Here is a 25,027-nt window from a genome sequence, read left to right as displayed (position 1 = left end):
TTTTCCCTCTGAACTGAAATCACAGCAAAGCCCTGGGTTTTGACAGATAGCTCGTATCGGAGACACATAGTAGGATCCTGAGATGATTATGCACAGGGTTGAAACCAGTGGGTAGCTGAGGGCTCAGATGGGTACTGACAGTGGGCACTGTGCTAACTGCAGTGAAGGAAGAGATGGGGGCAGGTAGATCTGACAGTGGTGCTAGAGCCCACGCTATTTTTCAGATGATTTGAAGGACTAAGTGTCCATGGAGCAGCCTCCCGCTACCAGCTCTTTTCTCTCTCACTAAGAAGCAACCCCAAGAACTGAATCAGAATGTTTACAGACACTTAGGATGTTGGCTCAGTAGTAAACCAGAAACATTCAGTGGCAAGTTCACCTGCATGGCTCCTCAGCCATCCTGCCAAAGCACTCCCTGAAACTGCCCCAAAATGTCCTGAATGGGAATTGCCTCTGTAAACAGAAATGGTTTGGTTTTGTTTAAATTGGTAGAGTGTTCTTCACAGCATCGGGGTCATGTGTTTAACTTAGAATTTTCTTCAGCACAGACATGAGGAGCTGCGCGATTAATTTTTCAGGAACAGCAAGTAGAGTCAGTAGGTGGAAAAGAGCAAGCTAGCTGAAAACCTAAAGGCAGGATGATAAAACTCCAGAGTATGCCATGTGCAGAAGTCAGCGTCTCTTAGTATTTAGTAGCCAGCTGGAGAGTGCGATGATACAGGGGAGAAAACTGAAGCCATCTAAAATGAAGTGAGGCAGGGCAGACGAAATGGTGATGTGATACATGAGTGCTATACCTACTACGTGAGGTAATTTTATGCCTGGACCACCACGTGTACAGTCCAGCTCCTACAGCCACGCTCAAGCCTGCTCGTCACCTTTGCTGTAAAGTCTAGTGGAGACAATTACGGTTTTCCTCTTGCAGCTTGTCTCTAGCGGGGCCGGGCAGAGAGGTAAGAAACCGAAAGTGAAAACCCATGTCAGACAAAAAGGTTTTCTTTATCCGGGAGCGCACAGCCACAACAGCGCTGACCTGTTTTGTTGCTTGATGAGCGGTGTGCGCTCAGACGCTTTTCCGTGCCTCATTCGCAGCTGTTTGCTGTACACGCACACAGGGTGAAGTCATTAAATGTTTCAGAGGGTCCTTTCACCCGGGACAGTCCCGCTCCCATTTACACGCCTGAGCAGGAGAGGGAGAGCCGCGCTGCTGGCAGGGGTTACTCGCGCGGGGCCCAGGTGTCCGGCAGGCGGTGCCGGCCGGTGTGGCGGCGGGAGCTCAGAGAAGGAGGGCTTTTTGTTGCTGCCCTCTGCCTCTTCAGATCAGTCGGCAGCCTTTCCAGGCTCGCCGGGAGCCCCGCAACACCGCGCGGCGGCTCAGCCCGGCTGAACGGCGGGAGGGAGGGCCGCGGCGGCCAGGCGGGCTGACGAGATGCGGAGCCGCGTCGCCGCCGGGCCGGTCGGACGCTGAGCTGGCGCTGAAGCGGCGGCTGCGTCCCAGCCGGGTACAGCGCGCTGCTACCGGCAGCCTCGGCCGCGGTGGGTGCCCCCAGCACGGGGTCCCCGCTCGCTCGGGCCGCGTAATTTCTGCTTCGGGGTTTTTCAGAAGAAGAAGAGCGGGGACAGGCCGCTCCTGGCCGCCCGGCCGGCCCAGCGCCGGGGCCGCCGGAGGAGCGCGGCGGGCCCCGAGGCAGCCGAGCAGCGGGGCGCGGGCGGGAGCCAATGGGGGCCGGCGCGGCCGTGTGACAGGCGGGGCGGCCGCTGCCCCGCCGGGCGGCCGGGGCGGGGAGCCGGCAGAGCGCGCCGCGCCGCTCGGCAGCATCATCCGCGGCCGCGGGGCTGACACACGCCTCCATCCTCCTCTTCCCCCGGCAGCCGCTCGCACACGCCTCGCCGCGGCGAGGGAGGCCGGCGGGCGGAGCGGAGCAGAGCAGAGCGGGGTTCGCCGCGGCAGACAAAGCAAAGATGGCAGGGATCCTCGCCTGGTTCTGGAACGAGCGGTTCTGGCTGCCGCACAACGTCACCTGGGCGGACCTGCAGAGCACGGAGGAAGCCGCCTTCCCGCAGGCGGAGGACCTCTACCTCGCCTTCCCCCTGGCCTTCTGCATTTTCATGATCCGGCTGCTCTTCGAAAGGTAACGCCGAGCCGCCCGCGCCGCCCCGGGCTCGGCGGGGATGGGCGGACCGCGCGGCTGGCGGCGGCCGCTCGCTGAGGGGCAGCCGGGGAACCTTGGCTGCCCGGCGTCCTCCACCGGCCGCCGCTTCTCTCCTGGCCTTGCCGGGCTCTTACGTTTTCCCTCCCCTCTCGGTCGGTCACGTAGCGGGCCCGATGCAGGAAGGTGGAGGGTTCGGGAGGCAGCCGGCGCTCCTCTGCCGCTGCCCGCGGCGCGGCCCGGCGCGGGCGCTAGGAGGCGAGGTCTCCCCGGGAATGCCCTCCCTCCACCTGCAGCGGCCGCGGCGCCCCGGCCCACCGCTGGCGGTGGGCGAGAAGGGCCCTCCGGCACCTGTGCGAGCGGGGGTCTGCGCGCCCGCGCGCCGCTGCCCACGGGTTGCGGCGGGGTCCTGGCTGCCTCCCGCAGGAAGCTCCACGGGGACGGGGCGGGGCGGGAAGCTGTCGCGGCCGGAGAGTTTGCCCGTGCCCCGCCGCGGGGTCGCTCTCTAGAGAGCAGAATTGCGGCGCAGCCCGCGCCGCGCTCCCGCCGCGGGGCGCGTGGCGCCGCGGGGCAGGGCTCGGCCTCGCTGCCGCCGGAGGCGCGAGGCGCCGCGCGGCGGAGGGCGGGCGGCGGCCGTCGAACCCCGGCGGCGGGTGGGAACGGGGGGTCTGGTGGTGAGCGCCGGCCGGGCGTGAGGCGGGGCTGGGCAGGGCTTGCCTCGGCCGGTCTGCGCGGTAGCGGTGCGAACGGTCCGTGCCGAACGTCGGAAGCGCTCCCAAGAACCGTCAGGATGAAGCATCTCGGTAAAAACACGCTCCGGCCGCTGCTCGTCGCTGAACCGAGCTCACCGTTCTTTGAGATCCCTGGATTCAAACCGCACGTTTCACAAACGCATGCATACGTACATATGTATATTTAAACACGAGACGTCAAACTAGTGATTGGTCAGCAGCGAGTGTTTGTCTTCTGTGGGTGTTTCCGCGCGGGTGTTCAGCAGAGGTGCTGGTGACGGGGAGGCAGCTGAAGCCAAGCGGGCTGCGCCCTTGCGCACGCTTCTGTGCCGCCTGACAAAGGTGGTGTTCCCTCCATCTGCGGAGAACAAAAGGACGGGTCCCTGTGCCAACACCTACGTGTTTTCAGTGCTGTCTTCCTAGGCGATGCTGCTAGGGTAGTCAAAGAGGATAAAGGAAGACCGGTAGTTACCACGTGCCGGAGAGAGGCTATAAAGATGCTTTAAAAACGGTAAAATAGCTGATGAGCCGGAGAGCACTCCTCATCGCCTAAGCATTCCCTCGCTCTGGTTAGGATATGGCACCTGGGATGTTGGTTTGTGGAAAAGCTTGGCTGTTTTCGTGACTCAGTTGAGGGGACCATATTTGTTTTGAAAAATAAGCTGTCGTGGGCTGTTGTTAACTTCCGTGTTGCTTTACAGATTTACTGAAAAAGACAGCAAAACTTGTGGTCTGCCTGAAAATCTGAGGTTATGAAAAGTTGATTGAAACACTTATCCTGAATTAAATACTGCAGTATAGTTACATTCTGAGTGCCAAGCATTATTTGGATAATGTCAAATCATTAGTGTTTTGGTTTTTTCTTTTTCCTTTGCAGTCTGTACAATGTGTACTTTTGAGCACTGAAAGTGGGTGCGTGATGTTGCATCTCTTGCCATCTGAACTGCAATATGTATCACAGCAGGGCCGTGTTTAGATGGAGGAACATTTAGTCGGGGAGACAATTTCAGCCTAAACTTAGAATCACATTGTTTCTGCTAGTTCTAGTGCGACTGTTGTTACTGTTATAGAAGCTACTGTGATTATTTAATACTCTGTATCCACTCCCTCTGGTTATTTTTCCTCATTCAATTAAACTAAATTTTTAATTTTGCAGTACATTGTATTTTTAAGTGTTATACAGATGAGAAAATCGGTACTTTTTCATAATTCTCTTATACTCCTTAGGCCAACTTTGAAATTCAGACCTGGGAATGTGTTCTGCTAGCCTGGTAGTAGGTGAGAGACCTCCAGAGAAGTTTTGTTAACAATTAAGTGTATTTTTTTCCTTTTTAATTTCAAATCAATTGCAAAACTCCCCTGTGAGAGTAGGATCAGGCTGTTTTGTGCGGAATTAATCCACACGGCATGGTACCATTGTGATTTTTCATGTAGGGCATTTTATCAGAGCAGGCTGAGCAAAAGTGACCGGACCTGCTTCCACTGATCAAAGCGGGGTGGGGGTGGGGATTGTCTCTGACTTGAATGGGGGAAAGATCAAGCCTTATTATGGCTCATTAGTAATTTATTTTGTCAGACCTCTGTGCTTCATTTGTTGGAAGCCACAGAAATGCCTCATGCACATCATTAATTAAAAGCTTGCAATTATTTCAATTGATAAAGCTATACAAGATCTGGAAGGGCAAAAGAGAAGAATATCTGTTAAACTGATAATTTTTTATTCGTCTGTGTATTAAAACAGCTACACTTTTTCCTTTGAAAACTCAAGTTGTGGATGACTGATGTTGTACGTGCTGCATCCTCGAAGAAGCTTTTGCAGATCTGTAACAGATCTCTGTTTTTTCAATGGTAGCAACTAAAGCAAAAATAAAAATAGATGCTGTAATAAAATTAAAAAAAAAAACAAACAAACAAAAACAAAACCAGGTTAACTTTAAATCCATGGTTGTACAGCAATATTTGTGACATCAGTGTATTCTTTATTTTGTTTTGTAAGATACCTACTACAGGTGCTCTTGTAATTCTTTATATTAGTAGAGAAGCAGCCACAAGGTGTTAAGAATCTGATTACATATTTTATATCCATTATTTTCAGACTCCTTCACAGCAGCTGACTGCTGGGCTGCTGGAGCAGTATAGTTTTACTTCCCTTTCTATGGAGGGTGACTAACTTCATGGATCTTCTCAGTAGTAAGAAATATGATTCAGGGGGAACTATAATTTGGACTTCACATGACTTTGCTTACAAAAGTCTTGATCTGTCTGGGGGATAAACCTTGTCATGCTAAGGGCCAAAAGCTGACTTCATGTTTGTGTATATGTATTCTATATACATATATATTTGTGTGTATGTATTTGTGGGTGCAATTGAAATGTCAGAACTTGTAAATTGTGTTCTATACATACTGACCTGTTATTAACAGAATTAATCCTACTGGGTTGTGGTTTTTTGTTTGTTTGTTTGTTTGTTTTGTTACCAGTTTGGTGAATCAACTAACCAGGTCAAGAAAAGAATCTAGACACTTCTGATTTTTTTTTTTTTTTTTTTTATTTCGGATAACTACTTTTGTGCTGCTATCCCTGACCAGCACTCTTGAATGAAAGAAAAAAGTAGATTAGAACATTAAGTGTATGCTGAATCGCTTCAGCAATTGGATCTGATGATGATGAGTGCTCTTGAAATAAGCTTTGCTCTGAGGTATAATCTCATAACCATGAGATTTAGTGGATCTATCTGCTGAGGCCATCATAGTTATAGATGAGGTGCTAAAATACCTTAACAGCCTTTTCTCTTTTCCCTTCCTTCTCATTCATCTTTCTTTAAACACAAAGTACATTTTAGAAAATTGTAATAACTAGGTGCAAAGATGGCGTTACCTAGTAATGTGGAAGATGACAGGAGTTTAGCAATGCAGTGGTAATGTGGGGACATATTTCTTCATAGTATCCCTCTGTTTTGTGATACTATTTTTTTAAAGGTATGTAAGCAATTAAGAATCGCCTTTTGTACTATACAATGCCTTCAGCTATAAGGAGATAACATAAATGCTCGATAATACCAGTCTCTGTCTCTCTGGATCCTTTCCAGTTGTAGTGCAGGCAAGACAGGTTAAAGCTGAATTGAAACTGGTCTTACTAATAGCAGGGTGTTGTAGTGTTGGTTGGCCTAGAAAGATAAAGAAGCGTCTGTTATTCTGAGCAAATAGAATTTTTCTTCTTTCTTTTATACGATCACATAGCTCTTCTACCTCTGCGCTAGACCTCACTGCTCAGAAGCAGCATCCTCCCAAGCACATCCTCTGTGAGGGGCATATGGTTATATGAAAACAATATTTGCTCGGAAATTGGTGTTGGACACAAAACAAGAGAGTAGCACGCCTCTGCTTTAGAGACTTCTCTCAAGGGAGAAGTTGGCTGAATCCTCCAAAAGAAGTGCTAGCTAAACACATTTCTGATGGGCCCAGCAATCTTCTGAGTCTAGTAGTCCGATATTATTGCTTTCTTTAAGCTTGGAACATGTACTGAAGTTTCTCAACTCTCGTTTTTGCATTGCAGTTACTTTCCCTCACCTTGTAAGCAGCAGTTTGGGCTCAGATCTGATAAGATCAGCAAATTAGGCTTTATAATGCCTTTATTGTCCTCTGGCCTTGACTAGGGTGGGGAGCAGTCCTCAAAGAGGAGGCTGATATTCCTCAGTTGATGGAATGGCTCGTGTGGTCAGGGATAGCTTGATCATATACAGGAACAGCCCTCCAGCAGCACTGATTTAGACTGAGCCAGCCTCATCATCTACTGTCAGTCAGATCAAGATACTCTAGACATTGAGCGTCTGGAAATTCACGGCTTTTGTATGACACTTTGCTTTTATAATGATAATTCAGCCTCAAAGGTAACCTCAGCTGACTCATTTAGTATGACACAGTAGAATTCCTCGTGGATCAGGGTGACATAATACAATGACTGTGTGTGCGCGCACATATGTGTGTATATATATTTTGCTAACTGTAAAAATTCTTTCAGGTGAAAATACATCAAAGCCTTGCAAGTGTTCCTGGTACGTGGTGTATACATACCAATTTGATTTTCATAATCCTTAGGACATCTAGTGTTGGTGCTTCCTTATAAGAATCACTCATAGAACGGTTTGGGTTGGAAGGGACCTCAAAGATCATCTAGCTCCAACCCTTCTGCCATGGGCAGGGACATCCTCCACTACACCAGATTGCTCAAAGCCTCATCCAACCTGGCCTCCAACACTTACAGGGATGGGGCATCCACAGCTTCTCTGGGCAACCTGTTCCAGTGTTTCACCACTCTCAGAGTGAAAAATTTCTTCCTTAGGTCTAATCTAAATCTCCCTTCTTTCAGTTTAAAACCATTGCCCCTTGTTTTATCACTACATGCCCTTGTAAAAAGTCCCTCTCCAGCTTTCCTGTAGGTTCCCTTTAAGTACTGGAAGGCTGCAATAAGATCACCCCGGAGCCTTCTCTTCTCCAGGCTGAACAGCCCCAACTCTCTCAGCCTGTCTTCATAGCAGAGTTGCTCCAGCCCTCGAATCATCTTTGTGGCCCTCCTCTGGACCCGCTCCAGCAGCTCCATGTCCTTCTTGTGCTGGGGACTCCAGAGCTGAACACAGTATTCCAGGTGGGGTCTCATGAGCAGAGTAGAGGGGCAGAATCATCTCCCTCAACCTGCTGGCCACGTTTCTTAGGATGCAGCCCAGGATACGGTTGGCTTTCTGGGCTGCCAGTGCACATTGCCGGCTCGTGTTGAGCTTCGCATCCACAGCACTCCCAAGTCCTTTTCCTCAGGGCTGCTTTCAATCTATTCTCCGCCCAGCCTGTATTTGTGCTTTTCTTGGGAAAGAACAAGGAGGCTAGACAGGATACAGAATTTGGAAGAGAGTGTACAAACTTGCTGAATTTCCAGCAGCCCAAAACCTCATCTGGGGAAGTTGAGTGGGGCAATGATCGTTATTTCTTTCAAAACCTGTTTGTAGACTATGATGTTTGTAGATTTCTTGCTTAGTTCCCTGTGTATTAGGTGAAATCTGACCATTCAGGTATAATTCACTTGTAAGTGGATGCACATGTTCACTGACAATAACTTTCTCAGGTTTTTTTCTCTATTTTTTTTTATTATTACTTTTTTCATAAAATTACCTGCAGCGTCATTTTTTTTTCTTGATTGCTATTTAATAAATGCTTAATTCGGTTGAAATTGGAACATTGAAATTGATAACTTCCTAGGAAAAGGCAATGTAAAGAAAATAATTAAAAAAACCCTATTTTTTTTAAACTTTAAACCAATTTATTTTTAGAATAGTAACAATAGAGCATTAACAGCAAATAGCTTTAAAATAAATTTGCATCTTGCTGTTTGTACTGTCCATTTCTCTGTGTTTCTTTTCATTAGTTATTAGTTTTCTATCGTTTATCTTTTCCTTTATGTAACCAGTTTTTGTTTCCTAGGGCTGCAGCGTTTGAACTTCAGCCACTAACACAAGTAGATACCTCACAATGAAATGATTGTTTTTACCTGGAGAGCTGTTGTCTGTCTTGGCATGGGAAGAACCGTGTCTTACCAGCTCTGACCAGTGCGGTGTATGGTCACGCAGCTTGATTGTGTCTGCATTGGCTCGTATGCACCTCTGTTGTGCAATGTAGTTGTGTATTCAGGTGTAAGCTGAGAGTGTTCCTTTAAAAACAGGTGGAGTGGATAAAACGCATGCTATTTAAACGTCCTCCGTAAAGGACCAGTTATAGATGCACATTAGTGCCAATCTCAAAATTGTGAGTTAAGTGGGAAATATGTGTTGAGCTCCAGTAGAGAATGCCATTAAAACTGATTTCTAAAATATCCAGGTGACAGAAGTATGACAGCCAAACCACAGCTCGGCTGAGGGAAAGGTTTCAGTGACAGGTCGCTAGTGGGTACTGGGAGCCTATTACTGAGGCGCAGCTGCTGTTAGTAGGGTTTTGTCTAAGTGGGGGTTCCAGTTACTGTTAGAAACTCCCATTCAGTTCCTGCCTGGATTCCTGTAACTGCACAGTTGGATCCAAATTGCCTGTGGCTCTTTCGGTTGCTCCTACTTCTGCCTCTGTCACTGATTAACAGACGTTTGCTGAGAATTTGTTCTTGGGGAAAAAGAAGAGGTTCTGGTGTGCTGCCTCTTTCTACTCATCTACAGACCAGTGTCGTCTTAGTCCATACAAAGTACTTAGTAAATTAATATTTGGGGAAATCTGTTTCCTTGACTCTATCTCTGTTATCTGTCAACAGAGGAGAGAGCAAGCGGATGCCTGAGCTGAACAGTGCTTATTTGGACATATTTGTGTTTTGTTTTGGTGTTTTCCCAACAGTTGTTAAATATCCCATGCCTACAATAGTTTGATAGTTAATTAGCATTCAGGGTTTCTGTGCCTGTCTCAAGGTGGTCTTGGAGTATTGAGAAGAAAGTGGAAATTACAGCATAAAAGTATGTGGCTTTCATAAGTGACGTAACCTTATATAATCAGTAGTATGCTTAAGACTGTAGTGGGCACCTTATGGAGAGTCAAATGCATACAATGAGTGTCAATGGTTTCTTGGAGGTGTTCATCTAACACCTTGATTGCTCTGTGTCACTTCCTTCACTCGTCGGGCACTTACAGATTTTGGGAGTGCAGCAGGGATGAGCATCCAGGTCAAGGGAAAGAGAGGGAAACATATGGGTCTCTGTTCACTTGAAAGAGGAGGAATCGTCGATGTCTTGCTTTAAGGTGAGCAAAGTTTCTGACAATCAGATGGGCTGAGATCTTTGGTCCTCTGCAAGGGAGGACCAAAGCACATCATCCTTGCAGATAACTAACTCTACACCACCTGACATCCATCAATTTCTCACAAGGGCGATACCTCTCTGGTTATTCTGAAGTAGTCAAATTGTGGCAGAGGTGGGAGAGGTGGAGTGTTTAGCATAGCCGGTTATAATCTTAGAGATGGTTTTCATAATGCCGGTGGACCTGTAACACAAAGCTGTGACTTCTGTACCAAAACCAGAGAGTAAACTGTAATAATTTTTTTTTTTAAATGTAGTTAATACCTCTTATGACAGCATTTTTGCTGTTGGTAAGCTTTCATACTGCTGAGTAGTTGTGAAGCCTCATGTAACCGTTACTGATGTGACATAGTCATATTTTAACTCTCAAGGTAATTGTCTGCGTGATTACTAGGACTGTCTAAGAGCCGTAAAGAAGCATAACCTCCAGTTAGCCGTGTTGTGTATTTTATAATATGTAAGATACATGTGTATTTATATGTTGGCTATTAATCCAAGTTACCTTTTGCACTGCGAGGTATGCTTAGGGTTCTCCAGACTAACATGTATTAATGAAATATCTTGCAGCTTCACTAACCTAAACTTCATTTTAATATTATAAATGATGCACTTTATAGTTTGATCTGAAATGATGAAAAGCCTTCTTTGCACTCATAGGTCACACTAGGATGGTTAAAGCAATATATCTATATCGCTTGCATTTTTTCCTCAGCGTGAGTGCAGTAAAAGCTTCCTTTTAATAGTATCTTCTCTGTCTTGGTTTCCCCTGTAGGGATGGGGAGGAGAATAACCTATAGTACTATATTAAAAAAAAAAAAATAAATCTAGCTGACATAGTTACACTGGTGCAAAAAGCAGAGGTTAGAGCCCAGAGGGTGTTCATTGGCATAAAATCTTAAGATTCCTGGGGCTGTTTGAGTATTTGTGCATGCAGTAGTATTCATCTCTCCTTTATAACAAGCTAGATTGTTCTATTTTTAACAGCAATGGGATGACCCAGAGGAAAAGTGGCTCTTTCATTTATTACACGTGGTGTCATCACATCTACTTGTGGCCCATTTGCCGTCCTCTGAGATAAACTTAATGTTCTTTAGTTCTGCAAGCAGAAGGAGAAAAAGGCTTGATAGAAATGATGCTGAAATCCTCACTTTGGAATTGAGATCTCTTCACTCCCTTTTTGCCTTTGTTACTGACTGAATTCAGTTCTGTAAAACATTGTATAGATACCTGAACTTTCACCAGGACTACTGTTTACTGCATCCCTAGAACTCTGATCCTTACTGAGAAAAGCATAGAAGCAGAGGCCGCTCTCAGCTTCTACTTCGCTATGATGTTTGGCATCCTGTAGTCACACAGAACTTTCAACTATGAAAGTTCCTTTTGCACCACTACTGTCTACCTGCACAAATGGTACAAAGGAGCATAACTGCCTAAGCCAGTGAGAGACGCCTTCATGCAGTGGCAGGCAGTTGCTTATTTGGAAATAAGAGTGTGCTGCTGTACAGTGCAAAGTAAAGGGACCCTGCTTACTCAAAAGTAATTGCTGACCACAAAAGTGAATAATGTGAGAAGAAGATCAGTGGCACATAGTAATATCCCTTCGCTTGTGTCTGTTGTGACTGTGTAATGTGTCTGTTGCTGAGAAACGTAATGGTCCACACAGCTGGAGACAAGCTGCTTGCTAGGTGTGCTGTCATGAAGGAGGCAGTCCAAACAAGATCTGTTCCTTAAGAAGTACAGAAATTAGCCATGATATAGCAACTGCTGAAACTTTGTAGGTGAGCAGCATAAACATGGAATGCTGGTTTAAATTCGTGGCCATAACAGCCTCACAAAGCAGACAAATAAAATCTCTGAGAAATGAAAGTGAGAGGAGAAATTTTGGGGATGATGAGTGAACTCAAGTGGTGGCGAGCTCCCCTGATGCTTCTCAACCAGAAGGAGACCTGCTCAGCTGAGGAGGTGGAGGGCTCCAGCCTCTCACCAGCTGGCTGGTGACGGGCTGTGGCTTTCCTGGGAACTGCTGTAGCAGGTGAGACCAGTGAGTCATCAAGACCAGTCTCCCCTTTGCAACTGGTGAGACCAGTTGCTTCTGTTGAAAACAAAGTTTTAGGTGATGAGTGGGTTATGAGTGGGAATCTGCCTGTTGATGAGCTTTTCCGCAGTTGTCCATTAGATTTTCTTGAACTTCTGCTGGATGAGGTGATTTGGTCCAGTTGGGTGTTTTTATTCCTCTTATGGGCATCACATTGGAAAGAAGCGTTGAGAAAAAGAAAAGCAAGTGGTTAGACCACAAGCAGGAGTGTGTTTTGTATATATTGAAGCAATAATTGGGTGGTAATTGGGTGGTTGATACTTATCTGTCAACTTTTCCCACACACATATTATGAGGGAAGGGAGAGAACTGATGTGATAAGAGAATAGCCTGAAAATATGAACAGTTCCAGTGCTAAACACTCCCCAGGATTACAACACCATTGTACTAAATTAACTTTGCAGCAATTGCATTGATGTGATTATGACGAATTGAACTGCAAATGGAGTCCTGGGAGCACTAGTGGACAACAAGTTGAACACGAGCCAGAAACGCACCAGCAGCATTGGGGAAAGTGTTGCCAGCAGGTTGAGGGAAGGTATTATTTCCCTATACTCGGGACTGGTAAGGCCATGTCTGGAATAATAAGTCCAGTTTTGGTTTCCCCTCTACAAGACATGAACATACTGGAGTGAAGGCAGTGAAGGGCCACTAAGGTGATTAAGGATTTGGAGCATCTGATATGTGAGGAGAGTCTGAGAGAGCTGAGACAGTTCGGTCTAGAGAAGAGATGGCTTGGGGGAATCTTACTGGTGTGTACAAATACCTGATAGGGAGAGCAATGAAGGCAGGGCCAGACTTCTTAGCGGTGTCTGGTTAAAGAACAAGAGGCAACAAGCAATTGATATGCCGGAAATTCTGTTTAAACGTGAGAACAAACTTTTTCCTGGGATGGTCATGAAACACTGGGACAGGTTACCCAGAGAGGTTGTGGAGATACTCAGAAACCAACTGGGCACAGTCCTGCTCTAGTTGACTGTGCTTTGAGTAGGCGACTGGACTTGGTGATCTCCAGAGGTCTCTTCCAACCTCAGTGATTCTGTGAAATCATAAACCTCACGGAATGGCATGCTTTCACAGTGCAGGGCTCTGAGGGGCTGCTGGGATCCTACGTCTGTATGAAGTGTGTAAACTATGTTGACAACCTGAATAGGTGAAGATTAGGTTGAAGTTCACTGTAAGCCTACAGGAGAAACTTAATTAGGGCAGAGCACGTAACACTTGATTGAATGGACATCTGGATTTTCCACTTGCTATAGAGCGGGTCTTTTGATTTTATTGTGATCTGGCACGTGAACAGATGGGATGTAAATCAAGAAATAGATGTGTACCTCCTCTACCTAAGACAGAAATTACCGTGTGTGTACCCAGAATGAAGTCTGAGTTGCTGTGGTATAAACGCATTCTGTTCTCTTCTACGATCAATACTTTGAGTCTCATACAGCATTAAATTTGATTATAACAGGCAGTTTTGAGGATAGTTTTAGTTTTGTTGCCATTAAGTTTATTCTTCTCCACAGTGCAATATCTTCAAGGTAATTTTGTTTTTGAAAAAAATTCACAGAAAGATGCTTAGAAGATGGGAAACGGTGATCACGTGCCTTAGAGGAAAAGCTTTTATTCACTTTGTGTTCAAGATAATAAGAGTAAATCAGTCTTAGGAAAAAAACCAAGAGAAACTAGTCTTTAGTTCCACATTCACTAATTGTTTATATAGGCAATATATGTGTATAGTTGTAAATATATATATATGTATGTTTGACACAGTAATTTATACACCACAATGGCATCATATCATTCTGGTGTAGTACTTTTTTTTTTTTCCTATTTTATTAAAAATCATTAAATTAAAAAAAAACTTTAAAAGCAGCTCTAAAATATTGACTGGTATAGAAAATGAGATATTTCAAAATGCCAGTTGTTGGAGTGATAATGAAAGTTTGATGTTTGACAGAAGAAACACACTGTATATCTTAATTAGAGGAACTCTTGTGTGTGCTAAACTGGAATTGTTATTTTCTAGAGCATTTATAGGAAATGTGAAAAATATTTCGTTTTCTTCCAGTTTGGAATGAAATGGAAATTCAGAAATGTCAAAATTTAATCAGGAACAGATGTCCTGACTTTTAGCCAGCACTGATAAATGGGTCTGGTTACAAGACAATGATGTAGAGGTAACAGTGAGATCTCTGTAGCATTGCCAGCCTCCAGAAGCATACGTTCTTGACCAGCTCATTTAAGAGTTACTCAGTTTGTATCTATGCGTGGTGCACAGAAAGTTTTGGTGTGGATTTTTGTTTTGGTTTGTGTTTTATTTAAAAAAAAAAAAATCTCTGAACAGATTGATTTTCTTGAAAATAGGCTGATGGTTTGCTAGAATAATGGCAAGAACTCAAACCTCTAGCCTGGCATTTACCTTCAGTTGTCAAGATGAAAAGTGTGCTACCAGAAATGGATGAACACTACTTCATCTTGCTTACTCTTTCAAGGTTTGAAGAGAAAGTAGCACTGTGTCCATCACCGTAGCATTACTTGTGTTTTGCCTTGTTTCCTGATTGGAATAACTCGGACATAACACCAGAGTGGCTTAGAGCTTTAAATACTACTAACAAGTTTCTTACTAGAATAGAAAACTGCAAAGTTACCTTGAAGCATCTGTGTTTACTCTTATTTTTAAGTGCATTGTAGTTAAATCATTTGCCCTATTCTGGAGGGTGAATTTAGTGGTGGTATGAGGGTTATTTTATGGTTGGTTTTTTTTGTTTGATTGTTGTATTTTGTTACCATGCTTTCATTTCTAACTTGAAACATGACAGCCATCACATCTTTGAAGCATCAAGGCAGTACGAATTTACAGCTAGAATTTAGGATTCTGATTGTTTCATATCTGCTATGGAAGCTGCCTATTAATGTTTCAAAAAGAATGCATTGTTTTGGGGCAAAGCATATGGTTCCTGACACTTTAACTCACTCACTCTTTCACTTCTCATCTTACAGCTGTGCCCCCATCTCAAAATAAATTTCCCTTACATGTCTTATTTAAATTAAAATTATGATTTATTCCAGTATTTCTTGTTAGGCATCTTTCTGATCATTGTCTCTTCTTTTATGTGCCCTATCAATGTTTTCTTGTCCTGCATCTGCTTCCATCTTATCTTTTCTTTTTATTTGCCCTCTTATTGATTCCCCCTCACCTTTGAACAAAAGCTATCTGTCCATTCATGGTGTTCTGCAGAGCTGCTGGTGGCAAAGAAAGGCAGATCTGAAGTTCTGGTCTTGAGGTTTGTTCATCGCTGCCCAGATCTTGTGTATGGAAGAGGCAGCAACTGAAGTAGAGAAAAAACAAAGTCTTTGCCCCTCTTCAGTGCTGTTACGGTGTGTATCGACTCTACTATTCAGATGAGCTGCTCTTCCAGTGCACCTTTATTGAAGAGCAGTGGTCAGAGCATTACAGACTCCTAACTTAGCTTTTAAAATGGCATTTAATTGTAAAAGCAGCCATAGAGGAAGGCCTACTGTGTCCAGTGGTTTGTAGGAAGATGGATTTGGGTTGGGAAAGGGTTTCAAGCTGATACTAATTTTATCAAGGATCTTTCTCAGTTTGGTGGAAAAAGAGTACATTGGTCATCTTAATCACAAAACTGTCAAAGTATTTATTAAGAAAATCATAGCTTCTTTCACATTTTCTTTCTGCAAGGTCCTGTATCAATACCAGCAAATATTCCCTGAAAAATGGTTGGAAATAACCCAAGTGCATTGACTAAGAAAATGACATTATCTGCTAAATAATGTCATCTGCTCCCTGCTCTCAGACTAGAGCACAGCAGGATGAGGAACCATATACAGAGAAGGAGATAGCTACCAAAGCAAGGATGTTGCCAACTACGTGGTCCATAAGGTGATTCATTAAGCAAGGAGAAGATAACCTTGGTTTCAGTCCTCCATATCCAGTGCTTTGTGTGCAATATCCAAAGGACTTCTGCTTCCCTTGAATAACTGTGGCTAACTTTAGACCTTGACCAGAGCAGGAAGGTGCTATTATGGATTGTTGTTTGGTTTTATTTTGGTTTGTTTATGGTGGGTGGTGGCCCTCTGTATTGGGGAAGGCTTGTTGGAATGAAGAGCCAGGGCGGTAGTTTCCAGCATCTTAACTTTTCTTCTTGTTGATATAGTTCTGTGTAGAGATGCCAAATAAAAAGCTAGATTATTTCATATATAAAAATGATGTTTAGAATCCAGGAGTTATCACTTGCATCTGGTTTTCTCTTTCAGTAAATATTAACTTCACCTGAGGCTCCTGTGAATCTCTTCCAAAGCTTTAGGCCTGCCTGCTGCACATGGGCCAGTAAATCCTAAGTCATGCGTGAAAAACATACAGTGGTCAGGGTTTTTCATGTTCCCTGGCCAATGACTTCCTACAGCTTCTTATGAAACATCCTGATGTCAATACATCAGACTAGCTGTCTCTCTTGGAATATTAGCATTTGCTTTCCTATATGAATTTTAATGTGAAGAGGGCATTAGTTTTGTGAAACTTTATTACGTGCATAAAGAGAGCTTTGTCACACAGTCTTATTTGATTACTTACATGCTGGTAAGGTCTGCTGGTGGTGTAAATCAGTTTGTTTGAGGGTGGTCAGACTGATTTATATCAGTTGAGGATCTATATTACTCTTGAATATGATTTATTTACTCACAAAGGTCCTGAATCTGATCTTCTGCCAGTATAAATTAGAAATTAGCTTCTGCTGAGTTCTGGTGTTATATCAGCATAAAACTTGTGTGAAAGACCAGAAATTGTATGTCACTGTGTATGGTCATGTGTAGCCATCTGATTACTGTTTTAGTAATTAAGAAGCAGAAGCCATTCAATCCGTTCACCTAGGTAGAAATCAAGGTGATCTTGTATGTGTATATATATATATGAAAAATAATGTTTTTCTTTCCTTGACTAAGTGCCATGTTTCTTCCCCTTCCCGTGTTTTTCAGGACTGGTAGTATGTGTGCAGCCATGGAGTATTGTTCTGTGAAAATCTCACACATAGGAGGTTAGTTAACATTTGATGTTAACTAGGAAGACTTACACTTTTTTGGCAGAGTAAGACATGGGCCTCTGCTCCTGCATGGTGTGATGTGATCGATCAGTCAAAGGGTCACGTGATAGTCTTGCTTCTTCCCTTGGTCCCTTTTGAACAAGAGCATCTCTAATACTCACTAAAGGTGTCAGGTCTGCAACTCAGCGACAGGCTATTAGTGAGCACATTGTGGACAGCTTTCTTGTGTCCTGCCCCAGTTCTGCTCTTGCACAAAGCTACTTTGTGGTGAAGAAGGTCTGATACATCTGCGCAGTGGCTGTAGCTCCTGTCAACAAGTGTAGGGTGGCCTGGAAGGAGTATGCTGGTGTTGCCCTAACGGGTGCTGTGCCGCAGCTGTGTTACTGTCAGTCCACATGTCAAGTAGCTTAATGTGAACCCAGGTGTTCTATGTGAGTTACAGTCACTACCAGAGTCACCATGTATGCATCTATTAAAAGCTCTGTTGAGTGCACACAAACAGAAAAAGAAAAGTGTCATCCTCAATGATGATGATGTTTGTTCCTGTCATGGTTCAGCCCAGCTGGCAGCTAAGCTGTCTCTGGGTCACTCGCTCACCTCCTCGCCTCGGTGAGGTGGAGAGGAGAAAAAAATAACAAAAGGCCTGAGGGTCGAGACAAGAACAGGACAGGATCACTCACCAACCATGGTCCTGGGTGTAACAGACTTGGCTTGGGAACAAATCAATTTAATTTATTAACAGTTCCTTGAGAGGATAACAAGAAACATGCTGTCTCACCACGGGCTGCAGGGGAATCTCAGCTCCGGCACACCTCCTCCCGCTCCATCTTCACTGACCTGGTGTCTGTGTGGCCATTTCTCTCAGATCTCAGTCCTCTCTTTGCTGCAGCAGTGCCGGGCTGGACGAACCTCGGCACTCCTGGCAGGATGAACTCTGCTCAGCGGATGCCTCGGGAGCGGGGCGCTTCAGAGCTCTCCAAGCTGCGCCGCAGTGGCTATCTCCAGTCAGGTGGCACCGGCCCAGCAGGGCTGGTCCCTACTCCTACCCCCTCTCTTCACTGCAGGTCCGAGCCCAGTTCAAGCTCCTTTGTCCCCATCTTAAACAGAGCATTCACAGCAGTGCCAATTGGCTCAGCCCTGGCCTGAGAGGGATGGGGGAGCTGACCTGCCCAGAGACCTGTCTGACTGGTTTTGGAGCCTGGGAAGTTTTTTTTGCAGCTATTTACAGGGATCATCTCTGCAGCCCCTCCCCTGCTACCGAAACCCCACCACATAAACCAGCACAGTTCTACATGTGATGATTTTGTGATTTAGAGAGTACAACTCTGCGTGTGTGTGTACATCTGGATATTAAATAGGTTATAATGATGACCATCTCAACGAGTCTCCCACTCTGCTTCACAACATAGTGCACTTTTTGCTTTGCCTGATAGTGCTGCAGGTATTTATTTATATGAAATGACATAAAGAGGTCTCTGAATGAGTACACTTGCATAATGAATAGGAAAATGGAGCACACTGGATCGACCCTGTATTTTCTTACAGTTCCACTTTAAGCAAACTCTCTTCAAGTGAAAGATTGGCAAATGTTCCCTCTCAGCTTTGCCCACAGAAAAACAGTTATCAGCCAGAAAGCTTAATTGCAGGAGTGGGTTCTGCATCCTCCAGAGCCTCCGCAAGTCCACCCTATGGGACAGTGATTGAAGTATCCTGGTCTGGTCTTGCTGTTGACATTGAAAGAGCAAGGCTCCTGGCTGCAGGAGGTCTAACTTTGAGTGTTAAAGTGAAGCAGAGGACTGAAAATTTGTGTGCATGTTTTCTCTGCTGATGATTTTGGATGATCTATTATGTAGTCTTAGGGCCTGGGATCCTTTTTTATAATAATGAGTGTAAGAACAGTACCTGCTTCTTGCTTCTAAAATATTTTCACGTTGTTTAATGAGAACTGTCATGAATAGCAAAAAGTTTTCAGAACTTACTGCAAGGCGAGCTGTTCTGCTGAACTCCAAAACCCCCTTCCTCTTGGACAGTTTACAGTCTTACAGGTGCAGTTGCTTCGGTTCTGGAATAGCTTCAAAATGTGGGTGGGATATATGAAGATAGAGGGGGAAGAAGGAAGATGGAAAATTTCATCTTCACACTTGAGTTTTCTGGGATATTTTTCTCTCCATCTCTTAAGTAAGACTTAAGTATAAGGTCCCAGGGACAGACAATTGCAACCAACCGTACTAAGCATCCACTTCTAAAGTTAGGTTATTGATCCTGCAGCTCGATTCTTTATGGTATAAATGAAATAGTGATAAAATGTAAATTCTTTTGGTCCTACTGCAGAATAAGCTGAGTGATTTTGGGTTTCCAAAGCTGCTTAACTAATAGTGTTAAAATAATGAGTAGCAAAACCAAAAGTTGGAATACTTCTATGCCATCAATAAATATTTGCATCGCAAATGATGGATCATGTCAAGTCAACCCCCTCATGTGTGTGAGTAATGGAAATAATTTTTGTGAAGATACAGTGCAGCAACCATGTGGCTTGTGGTGTGACAATCTGCTGCTCTTCAGTATCTTGACACTTCTATTGCTTACTTGGAACTTAAAATTCTCTTCTTAAAAACTCCCCAAATTCCTCCTATACTTGCTAGATAGAAATTGTTAATGGAGAAGGGAGGAGCAGAGGTGGGAATGGGGCAGAGAAGTAGAATTAGAAGGAGCACACGTGTTTTCTGGAGTGTGGGAGAGGGGAGTGAAACTAACGATAACAGTGTGAGGGGGAAAACATCACCATGATGTATGTGTGTGCACCTGGGAGGAATGTCCTGTAACCAGGCATGCCTGTTTGTTTGTTCTCATCAGAAACAACATGCGTTTGCAACTGCTCCCTTCAGGTATACTTCTAAATTCAAAGGTATAGGAGAACACTTGTATCCTAGGAAGGGAAGAAACTTGATATATATGTGATTTGTCTGCTTCAAGTTTTGCATGGAACAGATCTGAAAATTGTTAAGAAGAATTAAAATTTTGCTTTTTTTTTTAAAAAAAAAAGTAGGCAGTAGAAAGCTATAGTGTTTGTCTCATTGCAATCCCCTCCCACATGGAAGGGTGTAGCATGCCCAGGCACCACCCCCACCTTCTTGCAGCATCTTTAATGAACACAGGTTACAAATAGAAAAGATATGCCAGCTGGCTAATGTGACCCAAAATGATTACGGACTGGTATCTGTTTATCTCTGCTGATGGCATCCAGAAATCTGCCATTTGGGAGTGACAGCACCCTTGCTACTATTTTCAAATTAAGTCAATAATAACTTTCCAGGTTTGGCTGGAAAATGCAGGTACTGTTATTTCTGGCAGGTCTTAGGTGAGAGATTGGATCCTCATCATTCATCAGAGCCCTAGATGGTCAGTGAGACCAGGAACACTGGAAGGAAATGCAGAGATTTGTATAAAACTTTCATTAGGGTAGGTGATTTCCATCTGTAGAAGTTTTAAGTATTATTAAAATGAGCCAGTTTCTGATTGCTGAACTGCAAGCTCCAAGGATAGAGAAATTGCAGCTGCACATGAGATGAGGTGACGTATGTCAGTATAGCCAGGAAGAATGGGAGATCTTGAAGATGGAGGTAGCAGGTGAAACTTGAGTCTGATGGGCCTTTTGTGGGGAAATAAGAGCAGTACTGTTACATGCAAAGCGGACTCTACCCTTTTCTTTGAACTGGAAAGAGCCCATTGCAACTGCCTACCAAACTCTGCTGTTGGCAAACCAAGACGACCGATAGAATTACTGATTTCAAGTTAGAGAGCATTTTCAATCAGCTAGACGAGGCATTCTTCATATCCTTAGGCTATCACAGTACGAAAAGTACTGCTTAAATAATCTAGGGAAATTTATAGTGTGCTGCTCTGATGACTTGATTACCACTAAAGGTTTATTTTATGACATTAGATTTCTAATTTCAAATAATTGTTCTTACTTTATGCTGTACTGTAAGGAGGGATGTGTGTGTGGATGTGTGCCTGTGTGAGAGAGAAAAATGATAATGTTCTCTAGTAACCCAGAACAGCTATGATTGCCTGGATCATCTAGAAGCACGAGATGTTTTCAGCAAATAATTTATAGACTTAGCAGATGTTTGTTATGGCAAAAACCCAATAAACAACAAGAGCTGTTCTCTGAAAGACTGGTAGTATGTTTTCCCAATAACTGAGGCTTAGGAGAGAGATCCACAAACTTAATTTCCTTATTGAGAAACACCTATTTCATAAGGAAGATCTTCTGTTAAGTTTCTGCTTAGAATATCAGTCATAAGATGGTTTAATGATCTCGCAGAAGGAACTTAAACAATTGAAAAATTTGCTTTCTTTACTCAATACAGTTTGACTGTTCTTGAGAGCTGCTGTTGAATTGTTTTGGTTTGAGTAGTTTTTTAAATAAATTAAAGAAAAAGTAATTTCCAACTTGATTTTTGAGTACACTAATTTCAGCTGGTAGATTAAAACTAAAAATAAACTTTGTTTCATATAGAAAGCAAATCTAGTTGACAATGCTGTTTTGCTAGGGATCTTTAAAGAATGTCAGATTCTGAATAAATTGTGGAACAAGAAATCATACTTTGGCAAATGAAGCTGATCGAATTATTGTACAATGCATCTGTTGAACAGGATGGGGAAAAAAAACTTTTGAATCTCAGACTGTTTCTCATTCTGGGGCAGTATTTAAAAAATGAAAGATAAATTAAGGAAGTATCCTTAATTTAAATTAGGTAAATACAGGCATTCTATTTCACCTGTGTTAAAAGGATTAATGTCAAATGAAACTTTGAATTTTTATAGAAGCAAAACATCTGTGTTAGATCATCATGCTTGAGCGCTGCTTAAAGAGAAGAACTGAGCATTAAGGTACAGACTTCAAAACTGAGTATTTGCTTTGCTTTAAGTGAGTTAAAGTATGCTGGATGCTGCTACCTGATGGTGTAGTGGTTCTAGAATGTTTTTAGCTTGGAAATTTTCTCACAAATGATTGTTTTCCCTACTGTGCTTTGTCCAGCTCCTCATATCCACCTCAATAATCCCAGCACTGCCATTTCCTTACTTATCTTCTGATCAACTAGACATTAAGCAGAGCTTGTTAGATTGTGTTTTGCATCTTATTTGGTCCAGATTCCAAGTCTCCTGGGTTCAGGTCCAAGATGCCTCTTTGCTCTTAATGTGTCACTGTCAAAAAAACAAATGAAACAAACAAAAACCAACCAACAAGAAACCCCCAAACTTTTTCCTCAGGATTTCCATAGCTGTTTATCTAAGGTAGTGAGACAATAAATGTTTATGGCTTGCTGAGTTAAGGATGAAAAATTGTCCAAGACTATGAAAATTCAACAGTGACCATTATAGATAAGATCCAGCTCAGAAACAAAGTCCAGATGGGGCTGATTTAGATGAGTTATGTGTAGCATAGCCTTGGCTTCAAAGGAATTTAGCCAAAGGCAGGAAGGGTAAAGGTAAAGAAACATCAAAGACAAAGGCTCTCCCTGCACGTTCCTGAATTTAGGATGCATTCTGTGTAGTCTGCTGCTCAGCTACATACTGTGCTTCAAATGGCTTTTCTGGGTGGTCTGTGATAGTCCTGGGTTTACTGGTGAGAGAAAAAGGCTTTAGCAGCACAATGGAAACTCTGCTGAGCACCTGTGCAGAAGCAGAAATTAGGATGATTTCCGTTAATTCAAGCTAAAATGGCTTGAAACTGGTTGTGTGTTTTGCCAGCCAGATCTGCAAGTATCACATTCCACAATGGCTTTTATTTTCCATCAAAGCAAATGAATGGGACAGTCCTGTTTAACAGCAGCATGGTCCCCCCTGCTGCCAGCACTCCTTTCCCACTGCGTAAGTCCCTCGACTGCTTATAAACAGCATATCCCAGTCTTCCTTGAAGAGGAAGCAGCAGCGTGTCTGAGGCCACTGTCACCACATTGTTGGAGGAAGCTCTTGCCATTAAGAATCAGGACTGGTTCCCTCACCCAGCCTGTGGAGCATGCCAATGTTCCCCCAGCCTTCAGCTGTCAGCAAAACATGCTCTGGCAATCAATCATATGAAGGTTGGGACATGTGGCTTGTCAAACCAGTTAGGTTGGCCATCACTGCAGTAAGTCAGGAAGTTGATTTCTTTGCCTTCTTGCAGTAGCTTGTCAGGCAGCATATTGTGTGTGGTAGAAATGGAGTTGTAGAGTGATTTGTTTTAGTATTCAGCTGGAACAGAATTGTGTATCTCTGTTTTTTGTGGTTCTTGTTTTTTCTTTTTTAAATGATGGAACTGAGTGCCTTCTGTCTGTGCAACAGAAGGAGAGAAATGAATAAAAATGAGCTGAAATTGGACTGACTTGGTCCCTACATTTTATGAAGATTTAAAAAAAACCCACTTAATGCCTTTGTGACAGTGAATATATGAATTGCAGTATGTGAGTCCTTTTTTCTGAAAAGATAATTGTTTAAAACATACACAGGGTGACTAGTAGATATAAAAACTAGTATTACAGTTACTCTTTGGAAATCTAGTGTCAAATGGAGATATTTGAGGTTTCTAAAACTGTTCACTCACAAAGCTGTAGAAAATACACTAGCAAGATGTCATTAAAAGCAGCAGATGCTATCGTGTTTTTGCTGCAAGCACAGCAGAAGCGAAAGCACAGCAATTCCTCTATTTTTGCCTCTTTCTGGGCTATCTTTGTCTCTTTCCTCCCTTCCTCCTCTTTTATTTGTTAACATGCATCACTGTTTGGCTGCTAATGGACTCTAGTAGCATTGAGTACATACGCTCTAGGATTAGGATTTGTGAATTGTAAGGACTGTAATGATTTAGTTTTTCCCCTTCCATCTGTAGGTGTCTAGATGACCGCCTTCCCCCCCTCCACTATGTACCAGGCAGAAGTAATTTGAGACCTGCATGACAGGTCTGTTGCATTCTCATTAATTGATTTCTTCAATAGCTACTGAAAGCTAAAGGGGAGGAGGGCTGGAGAGGATAGCAGGGAGGTTGACTAGCAAAAAATTTGACCTAGTTTTTTTCAATCTGTGTGGTTCTGCAGACAGATTCAGTTATAAATCTGCCTCTTTAGAAGAGCTTTTATTTATTTATTTTTGTTCCCTGCATGAACAGCTGCATTTGTTTTGAATGTTCAAATTTAGTGGGCTAAAATGTAAAATTTTCTCATCATTGTGTAATGTCATGGAAATGTGCATGTAAGGTAAGGCGTAAGAGAAGGAAGGCACTGACTTCTCTGGATTGCTGTGGGGGTTTCTGCTTTCTGCCGTGCCCTTCCAGCCTTTTCCTTTCTGTGTGTTTAATAGCTGTTGGACCTTACACGCTTGGGTTTTAGTCCTACTGTCGTGGTTTTAGGCTGATCCAGCAACTAAAACTCACAGTCTCTCCTTCTCCAGTAAAGTAGAGAGGAGAGAAAAAAAAACAAAGGGGCTGAGGGTTGAGACAAGAACAGAGGGAGCACCCACCAACCATGGTCCTGGGCAAAACAGACAGGGCTTTCTCAAAGCAAAACAGTTTATTAATGATTACTTAGAAGGACAAAGGGAAACAAAAACCGATTACTCCAGAGGACAGAAAGAAACAAAACCAGATCTTAAAACCGACACCTTCCTCCCCCCTTTTCCTTTTCCTCCCGGCTCTACCTCCTCCCCCCAGCAGCACAGGGGGCAGGGACTGGGGGGTGCAGGTCAGTTCATTCCGTGCTGTTACTGCTGCTTCTTTCTTAAAGGAGAAGGAGTCCTTACACCCTTTTCCCCTGCTCCAATGGATCCCCGACCCACGAGGAAAAATCCACAAACTTCTCCAGCGTGAGTCCAGCCCACTGGAAACAATCCTTCCCCACAGATTGCTCCGGTGTGGGCTTTACCACAGTCTCGGGTGCTTAGGGAGCTGTAGCCACTCGCTCCGGCGTGGGTCGTCACGCAGACTCCAGATGCCTCTCTGCCTTGTCGTGCACCCCAACACGACCATCCTCGGGCTCAGGCATCTTCTCCCCACGGGCTGCGAGTGGGTCTCTGCTCCACCGAGGCCGTCCTGGTTGCAGGGGGGCCGCCTGCTATCTCACCATCAGCCGCAGGGGAAAGTCGGCTCCGGCACACCTCCTCCTGCTCCATCCTCACTGACCTGCTGTCGATGCAGCTGTTTCTCT

The 25,027-nt window shown here is 44.0% G+C and overlaps 1 protein-coding gene across 1 annotated transcript in view; it reads left to right on the top strand.

Annotated features, from left to right (window-relative positions):
* Positions 1-1,962: 1,962 nt before the first annotated feature.
* The window catches only part of CERS6 (ceramide synthase 6), a 127,326-nt gene continuing 104,261 nt past the window's right edge, over positions 1,963-25,027 (top strand). The window contains exon 1 of the mRNA XM_086615692.1: positions 1,963-2,132. Coding sequence (XP_086471818.1) covers positions 1,963-2,132 — 170 coding nt within the window. The remainder of the gene's footprint in view (positions 2,133-25,027) is intronic.

Source organism: Tauraco erythrolophus, chromosome 8 (assembly GCF_009769465.1).
Source record: "Tauraco erythrolophus isolate bTauEry1 chromosome 8, bTauEry1.pri, whole genome shotgun sequence".
NCBI lineage: Eukaryota > Metazoa > Chordata > Aves > Musophagiformes > Musophagidae > Tauraco > Tauraco erythrolophus.
The sequence above is the reverse complement of the archived record's forward strand: the minus strand, read 5'-3'. Positions and strand labels throughout refer to the sequence as shown.